The sequence below is a fragment of the Haliotis asinina genome, chromosome 8 (assembly GCF_037392515.1).
Source record: "Haliotis asinina isolate JCU_RB_2024 chromosome 8, JCU_Hal_asi_v2, whole genome shotgun sequence".
Classification (NCBI taxonomy): Eukaryota; Metazoa; Mollusca; class Gastropoda; order Lepetellida; family Haliotidae; genus Haliotis; species Haliotis asinina.
Genome location: NC_090287.1, coordinates 3,669,201 through 3,679,565, shown reverse-complemented (window position 1 = coordinate 3,679,565; position 10,365 = coordinate 3,669,201). Strand labels below are relative to the sequence as shown.

At 42.8% G+C, this 10,365-nt stretch overlaps 1 protein-coding gene across 1 annotated transcript; it reads right to left on the bottom strand.

The window, feature by feature from the left end:
* Positions 1–3,316: 3,316 nt before the first annotated feature.
* Positions 3,317–10,156, bottom strand: LOC137294321 (hemicentin-1-like). Its single transcript, XM_067825319.1, has 8 exons — positions 9,994–10,156; positions 9,021–9,272; positions 8,563–8,886; positions 7,799–8,132; positions 7,464–7,498; positions 4,984–5,109; positions 3,979–4,041; positions 3,317–3,489 (listed from the first exon to the last, which is right to left on the bottom strand). The coding sequence occupies exons 1-8, from the start codon at positions 10,154–10,156 to the stop codon at positions 3,317–3,319; spliced, it is 1,470 nt and encodes a 489-aa protein (XP_067681420.1).
* Positions 10,157–10,365: the final 209 nt, after the last annotated feature.

Here is a 10,365-nt window from a genome sequence, read left to right as displayed (position 1 = left end):
CTCTGGGCTATAATGGGATATACACGACACGGCTGATGAATATCTCTGGGATATAGTGGGATATACACGACACGACTGATGAAAATCTCTTGGATATAGTGGGATATACACGACACGACTGATGAATATCACTGGGCTATAATGGGATATACACGACACGACTGATGAATATCTCTGGGCTATAGTGGGATATACACGACACGACTGATGAATGTCTCAGGGCTATAGTGGGATATACACGACACGGCTGATGAATATCTCTGGGCTATACTGAGATATACACGACACGACTGATGAATATCTCTGGGCTATAATGGGATATACACGACACGGCTGATGAATATCTCTGGGATATAGTGGGATATACACGACATGGCTGATGAATGTCTCAGGGCTATAGTGGGATATGTACGACATGACTGATGAATATATCTGGCTATAATGGGATGTACACGACACGGCTGATGAATATCTCTGGGCTATAATGGGATGTACACGACACGGCTGATGAATATCTCTGGGCTATAATGGGATATACACGACACGACTGATGAATATCTCTGGGCTATAATGAGATATACACGACACGGTTGATGAATGTCTCAGGGCTATAGTGGGATATACACGACACTGCTGATGAATGTCTCTGGGCTATAGTGGGATATACACGACACGACTGATGAATATATCTGGGATATAATGGGATATACACGACACGGCTGATGAATATCTCTGGGCTATGGTGGGATATACACGACACGACTGATGAATGTCTCAGGGCTATAGTGGGATATACACGACACGGCTGATGAATGTCTCAGGGCTATAGTGGGATATACCCGACACGACTGATGAATATCTCTGGGCTATAATGGGATATACACGACACGGTTGATGAATATGTCTGGGATATAGTGGGATATACACGACACAGCTGATGAATGTTTCAGGGTTATAGTGGGATATACACGACACGGCTGATGAATATCTCTGGGATATAGTGGGATATACACGACACGACTGATGAACATATCTGGGATATAATGGGATATACACGACACTGCTGATGAATATCTCTGGGCTACAGTGGGATATACACGACACGACTGATGAATATATCTGGGCTATAATGGGATATACACGACACGGCTTATGAATATCTCTGGGATATAGTGGGATATACACGACACGGCTGATGAATGTCTCAGGGCTATAGTGGGACATACACGACACGGCTGATGAATGTCTCAGGGCTATAGTGGGATATACACGACACGACTGATGAATATCTCTGGGCTATAGTGGGATATACACGACACGACTAATGAATACCTTTTGGCTATAATGGATTATACACGACACGGCTGATGAATATCTCTGGGATATAGTGGGATATACACGACACGGCTGATGAATGTCTCAGGGCTATAGTGGGATATACACGACATGACTGATGAATATCTCTGGGATATAGTGGGATATACACGACACGGCTGATGAATGTCTCAGGGTTATAGTGGGATATACACGACACTGCTGATGAATGTCTCTGGGCTATAATGGGATATACACGACACGGCTGATGAATATCTCTGGGATATAGTGGGATATACGCGACATTGCTGATGAATATCTCTGGAATATAGTGGGATATACACGATACGACTGATGAATATCTCTGGGCTATAATGGGATATACACGACACGGCTGATGAATGTCTCAGGGCTATAGTGGGATATACACGACATGATTGATGAATATCTCTGGGATATAGTGGGATATACACGACACGGCTGATGAATGTCTCTGGGATATAGTGGGATATACACGACACGGCTGATGAATGTCTCTGGGCTATAGTGGGATATACACGACACGGTTGATGAATGTCTCAGTGCTATAATGGGATATACACGACACGGTTGATGAATATCTCCGGGCTATAGTGGGATATACACGACACGGTTGATGAATATCTCTGGGCTATAATGGGATATACACGACACGGTTGATGAATATCTCTGGGATGTAGTGGGATATACACGACACGACTGATGAGTGTCTCAGGGCTATAATGGGATATACACGACACGGCTGATGAATATCTCTGGGATATAGTGGGATATACACGACACGACTGATGAATATCTCTGGGCTATACTGAGATGTACATGACACGACTGATGAATATCACTGGGAAATAGTGGGATATACACGACACGACTGATGAATATCTCTGGGATATAGTGGGATATACACGACACGGCTGATGAATGTCTCAGGGCTATAGTGGGATATACACGACACGACTGATGAATATCTCTGGGCTATACTGAGATATACATGACACGACTGATGAATATCTCTGGGCTATAATGGGATATACACGACACGACTGATGAATATCTCTGGGCTATAGTGGGATATACACGACACGACTGATGAATGTCTCTGGGCTATAATGGGATATACACGACACGGCTGATGAATATCTCTGGGCTATAGTGGGATATACACGACACGGCTGATGAATGTCTCAGGGCTATAGTGAGATATACACGACAGGACTGATGAATATCTCTGGGCTATAATGGGATATACACGACACGACTGATGAATATCTCTGGGCTATAGTGGGATATACACGACACGACTGATGAATGTCTCAGGGCTATAGTGAGATATATACGGTTGGACAGACCATGGGATAGTTTCGTGAGATGAGGAAAGAATATTCAAGTGATTTCAAGCCAGTTCCCAGCAACAGAACAAATCGAGTTGATTTCATTCAGCGAGGCAGACACTAATTTGCATAGGGTATGGCTTTACAATCGTTTTTTCAATCATTTAGATGTAGACTGACGGCAATAACATAATGTCATCCCACGACCACGGAATAACAGCTCCCTGGCGTCCAAGCTGGTATTAAAAACTCGACATCATCACAATGTGAGAAAATGTGTTTTCTGACTGATGTGTCAACATCCCCTATAAACATACATACATCTATGTTTCTCTTTGGACCGGGAATTATTTAAGGGCCGTGTTGATGTGGCAGGTTTATTGGTGCTAGTGTCATAAAATACCATCCATCCACTAACCAGGCCTATCACTAATTACATCATCTGTTATGAATATCTAAGGACATGAGTCCATAATATAACTTACTCGTCGCTACATGTAGAGCGAAGAGAAGGGAAGACAATGTACCCATAAAACGAACAGTGGTGTTTATATCACGCGGCTTTGGTGATAGGGAATCATGGTCATCGGGCCCTGTGGTTTGTCTCTTATTTAGTTAGAAACTGCTCAGCATTAGCACCCCGTTGTTTGGACATTCTCTGATCCAAAGGACATGGGCGTGTTGAGGATATAGGCGTTGTTAGCTCCAAGGCCGACCCCGCCTTTCCGCATCACGAAGTTGTAGTCTAAGTCGTCCTCGTTGATACCTTCACTGGATGGTACCGACAACCACAGTCTCCGAAGTCCTGAACATACGTTAGGAGTTGCATTTAGAGTTACGACACCGTGCTATTTATTTTGCTTCGCCATTTATTAAACATTTATTAATCTTAACAAGGCTGATCAATAGTTTACGTTACAATTGATCATTCAAATGTATCACCTAATCACGTTATTCTGACGGCAGAACGTTCCAGAAAACACACCTTTAGGGAGATTGTTTGCCAGAAATATCATTCGTTAATCTGGATTTCTGTTTTTGTAAGAAGAGGTAGGCATGAGTAAGTCTTACCACAAGGTAGACATATGATAAATCTTATATTTCTTTTTTTTCATAACTGTAACTTGAAATATTGTACTTAGCACTAATATCACTTTGTGGGATTATGAAACATTTCGTATTTCTTGATAATTTCCTTTTCAACATGTGTCCGAATGGATTGTCTCCGGTTTCAGTTTTATATCTCACTTTAGGTGATAAAGTAAAGTATGTCACTGTTCAGCTGCACACATACCCTCGCCGCCACACCGGCAACAGCCGAGAGCTGCTACACATCTCACCAATACATTCAGCGGACCTGGAGAGAGGACACAATATTATTAAAATAGAATAGCACACAATTGAAATAGATTAATTATCATCTGCATACAGAGAGTCCCGCTGACCCAAATGCAGGTGGATATTTTGAAAAGAAGCGACAAAACCTTTTCCACACTCGTAAGAAATCTCTGCCAAAACACTGTCGAGTGTACAATTATGACTATATCATGAGTATATATTTGTTCAGCAGTATAACAGCTGTATGACACTGTTGTAAACAAATCGGGTCTGAACCAGACAATTCAGTGATTGTCACCATGAAGTACGATGACAGCATGTGTTCATGAAATAGTGATGACACCAGGTGTTCGCGATAAGGTGAGCTTATCCTGTCCCACCCGTGAAGGTCCCGGGGTAGAATAGGCCTTCAGCAACCCATGCATGCCATAAAAGGTGACTATGCTTGTCGTAAGAGGCGACTAACGGGATCGGGTGCTCAGACTAGCTGACTTGGTTGACACATGTCATCGGTTCCCCATTGCGCAGATCGATGCTCATGTTGTTGATCACTGGATTGTCTGGTCCAGACTCGATAATTACAGACCGTCGCCATATAGCTGGAATATTGCTGAGTGCGACGTAAAACTAAACTCACTCACTCACTCACTATCCTGTCCCACCTGTGGCACCCGTCATAAACATAAGTCTAGTCATTTGTTCGCCTGAAATGATTCGGGATAAGTCAAAATAGGAAACTGCATCGGACATCATTTTCCTTTCACCACCTTTACTTAAAACACATGTTCGCAACTACGTGGCCATTTCGCAGGCAAAACCGAAAAAAATAACCATGGCTTATTTGGATATTCTAGGATGTTTGCAGGACGCGGCACCGCACACGAACTGAAGCGTCGTTGTCCATTGCTCTTGCTGTGACGCCGACAAAGATTTGAGTATGATTTTGTTGAAAGATACTCACCCTTAAGTGCAGTGGCAAGAATCAGAACCAGGATCAACACCGCCAGAAACAAGCCTCCACTGATGATATACGTGCATTCTGGATTGACAGAACAGAGCAGACATGTGATAGATTTAAGGTCGATATCTTTGGAAAGCGAGGTACAAATATCACTGTATACAGTTAATCAGAGCATACAATTAAACATGACAAGGGCTCGGAGACGCGATAATTTCTATATAATGAGCTTACAAAATATGGCGTGTGCTTTAGTACTGACAGGTGTGTAACTTAGAAAACGCCTTTAAACTTGCATGTCCTCCCAAATACACTGACATGCACCCTAACCTTGACAGACTAGTTATATTTAAGTAATACATACTGTTGTCATGGCAATAACCCTCCACTCCAGTCTCGTTCCGCTGTGTTGTCCCTGCAGGTCGACAGAGATAAACAGGATAATTGATTATCATCTTATAGTAACAAAAGCAGGCACAACTTGGCTGGCCAAAGAAAGCATACATGGCGTCCAAGAGGTCATGATCACTGACCTTGAGTACCTACACACACAAACATAATAAGCTGATGTTGAAAACATCTTCACTCAACCTGAGCTAAACATCACACACGTACTACAGAAACACGTGGCGCGAACATACGTCAGTTCACTAGGGGCGGGGTAGGACCTGGAAAACAGTTTTCAATCACATAGAGGATAAGTAGAGACGGAGTTACACACAATAAATGTTCACTACCGTCACTATAGTACCCTGTATGTTCCCCTTCACATTAAGAAAGGCACACACCCTCCTAGCGGAAGATGTCAGACGTCGGACACGGTCACGTCGTATGCATGGAGGGTTGTGCAAATTGCTGTCTATTCTGATTTGGGATAGGGCGTTTCTGCAAGCAGCTGTCTGATGGATCCCACATGTGCTCGATCGTGGACATCTGGACTTGCTTGCTACTGAGGAACGTCCAAGTTGTTCCTTCTCATCCAAAGACGAACAACTCGGCTACAACGCAATCTGTGACGTTTGTGTTCAAGGGTCAACACCTGTCCTTTCAAGGGTCCGATATCTGATGCCCAAAGACGTCTAGCCACGGTGTATCGACTGACATTGTGGTCAAGGGACTTCGCCGTTGATGACGTTACCCTTCAGGAAATAATTCCTCAGGTCCTCAACGTCCTCAAACACCGGTCTTCGGCTGATGTTGATACTCGCGGTCTCCCACGTCTTGGTCTGGTTTGTCTGCCTGTAACGTTGCAGCCATCAAGACAGCTAGACGAGGGAAGCCGAAGGTTCTTGAAGTTTGGCGTGTCGACCCGATCTGGAACGTACCTGTCGCTGTAGATAGTCGTGGTATGTCTGTGGTGATCTGTTTTCAAACTGCATGTGTAACATGACCACACACTAACTTTCACTCCCTTAGTGCATGTGAAACTCTGACAGGGGCCCCAAATCATGGTTTATGCAAATGACCACCTCGACGGTTTATTCACGACGTTCACGTGAATTTCACAGCAGGTATCAAATTGCTACGTGGCTACATGTTTCAGTTTGTAAATTACCTACACAAATATTTCTTTAAAATTTGGGAAATGGTAACTTTTGGTATACATTCTTTTGCCGGTCAGTTTAGAAATAGGAAGTAGGAATGTTTGATTTGAATTACCATCACCACCACTGCTACTGCTACCAGCGCCAGTAATAAAGCATACAACGTTACTTAGGACAACTTGTATTTTATTCTATGCTTTACACTGTGATTACTACGTTATTTAATCACCAACTTCAAGAAGGCCTTTACTTGAATCATCATCAGAAGCAACGCCACTGCCTCTCCCACTACCACAATAACCATAACCCCACTACCTCGGCTCCTACCTCTCCTTCATCCACTACCACTACCACTGCCTCTTCCACTACCACTACCGCTACCACTACCACTACCACTACCACTAGCACTACAACTACCTCTGTCACTGCCTCTGCACTACCACTACCACTACTACTACCACTACCACTACCACTACCACTACCACTGCTTCTGCCACTAGCACAACCACTAACTCTGCCTCTAAGACTAACACTGCGTCTGCCAGTACCTTTACCACTACCTCTGCCACAACCTCTACCACTACCGCTACCACTACCTCTGTCACCACCTCTACCACTAACTCCGACGACTACTACTATCACCACTACTAACACTACCACTACCCACTAACTTGTAATAAGAACATTCGCACCCCACCCCCACCCCCACCCACCCCACACCCACCCACACCCACACCCACACCCCCAACCCCACCCGTTCTTGATGTAATATGAAATGAGAGACTTGTGGTTAAATCGTTCTCTCCTCTTGGGTTAGATTCACCACAAGTGGTATGTGGTAGAAAGCCCGTTTCTGTTGTCTGAGTTAATGCTGGAATATTGCTACAAACTCACTCACTCACTCGCTCGCTCACTTACGACGACGGCGACTACTACTACTACTACTACTACTACTACTACTACTACTACTACTACTTCCCGCACTTACCGTTAAAGTCCGTGCTGGTGTGGGGCGTTGTCCCTGCAAATTGAAATATGGTAACTGTATGAATGATGCTGTGACCAGCTTGATTCGGATATGGTTCACTGCATAACTCCCTACTTCAGTAGATGTGAAGATGGCTTAATGGCGGCTGCTACAGGTAGGGCAGGACATTCTTATTTTTTTCTGTAAGCACCTGGTGTCATCACTGATTTTCAATGACCCATTCATTATTTTCACAGGTATTTTTCTCTTTAAAACGAACAGAGTTTATTCGATATTTTCCCCCAACTTACCATGTTCAGATTCAATACTCAGAGTATACGTCAGATTGAGACTGTAGCGAATGCCATTGGACAGCACAACACTGTACAGTCCTGTTCTGTTGTCGGTGAGGTCATAGTGAAATAATTGTAAATGATAGATATTGTCCGATGAGGAATACCATCTGTGTTCATAATCAGAAATATTAGTCAACGGATTCATTTCCGTCTTTCCGAAATATCTCCATGCGACTACTAGAGGTTTTGGGTTCGCTTGCACTGTGAAATTGACCACCGTGGTTTCTCCCTTGACCAGTGGATAGACTTTGGACTTCTCAGGTACGTCATACAGAACTGGATCACCTGGAACAAGTGACGGTGAGGAATAGATTCCACACGTGATGTCATTTGGGATATAAATGACGTATCACCTCTTCAACACCGGAATGTAACATGTACACATAGATACATACTGAATATTATTTCCGCCTTATGACATGACCATGAAGAATATTAGGGCAGCCATTACGGAGTTACAGCACACTCGGTTCACGTTTAAAATCCCCTTAAGCTTGAATGCATAGTGGTTATATGACATATCGAACATTTAGAATCAGAAACCATTTGAGTTGTTTGGACATATATGAACATAAACACGATTCGATTGTATTTCGTAAACACTGACATTCCGGTAAACGCTCATGTTGCTGATTGTGTAAAGAATTATTAAGTCAGCCGTTCTGTATTGTTTCCTGACGCTGAAAAGAAAATGAATATGTATATAGCTGCTCACATTTTACTTCAACCTTTACGGTTTTATCCAGTGTGCTCTGACTGAAAGCTGTGTTGTTGGCTTGACAAAGGTACGTCCCTCCATCTTTACATCTGGCGTCGGTCACCCTGTACAAACTAGCGAAACCATCATGTTGATGTCGGCCATATTGGTCTTCAAGATATTCAGTATTTGTGTTGACTCCATCTTTGTACCATTTGATGATAGGTGGAGGAAATCCATTCACAGAGCACATGAGTGTAATATTGGTGCCTTCTGTCACTGTGTAAGAAGCATTGCTGAATTTCTTGTTTTTCAACGATATGGAAACATTGGTCGTGGGATCTGAAAAATATAGTGCTTACTACTTGAAGGTGAAGAGGATATGTTGTGTTTTTCATTTGAACTTTTGTACGTGATATGGTCATTCTATTTGAACGTTTTATTGTATTTTGTTCAAGTAAGTATTGGATACTTACAGTTCACCAGAACTTCGATGGTTTTGTTCTCTGACTGAGTCTCTCCTTCGCTGTGAATGCAGGTATAATTTCCATGATCTGGTATCTCAACTGGTTGGAATAGGAGAGTTCCGTTCCCCCACTGAAAGGTGTGGTCTCCCTCCTTCCTCCAGGACACTGTGCAAGATGACGAGCATGACGCGGAACAGGAGATAGAGGCGTCCACTCCGGCAACACCCTCCCAAGGTGAAGACCGATTCAATGTTATCACAGCTGTAAAACATTTTATGGAATTGCTTTTATGTGACTTTAATATCTATGAGGACAAGCATCTTTATCTGGTAGCACTAAGAATCCTTAATGGTCCTTGTATCTTATTTGATTGTTATGAAATCTTTAATCCGAAACACATCCACCAATCACACGTCATACAACACAATGCAATCTTTATCGTGTATTTTGTATTATTCTGTATTCCTGTTGGATTATGATGACATCATAAAAATCGATGTTCCCCGCAGTGACATTGCTGGAATATGCTGAAAGAAGCGTAAAACGAAACTAACTCACTGTTTATACGGTTATAAATACTATAATAACTATAGTAAACATAGTAGCTCTCTCTCTTTTCTATGCTGCTATATACAACATGTTCTGTTTGTACTTTATAATAGTACATTGTGGATAAAAGGGATACGTATGGTTTGTTTATGTGAAATATAAGAAACGCTTCCTCTCAACGTGTGGTTAAAGTGTGTCATATTGACATCGATTTCTTTGTTATATCCAAGATAAACATATTGATCATCACTTTATAACCGGTCGCTGAAATTGATTGTCACACAAATGCATCAACATAATAAATCGAATAGATTTTATAGTAAATTCTGTCTTACACAATCAATAATAAAAGTTCAACATTCTATCACCTGTTGATACAGGTATCGCATGTATGCACAAACATCGACTAACTATACAACTCCCGCTCACGTACCTGTTCCCAAGCCAAAGACGCCCACCAACAACACCCCGGAGTAACCAGATATCTTCATGGCCGCCACCCTAGCGGTTGTTGCGGCGCTTTGGGGGAAATTGAAGTGATATGTTCGCGTACGTTTTGTCAAGGGAAGTATTTGTAAGTCGTCAGTGTTTCGCATTTTGGTAGCGCAGCAAACAGTTTTACAGAGGAGGTATGCACACGTTTCAAAACAACGAAAAGAATGCGCCTGTGTGGGACTGCTGTGCAAGTCAATTATTGGTGTGTCAGCTTAGTGTTGGTGTGCCAGCTAAGTGTAGGTGTGCTAGCTACGTGTTGATGTGTCAGAAAAGTGTAGGTCTGCCAGTTTTAGTGTTGGTGTGCCAGCTA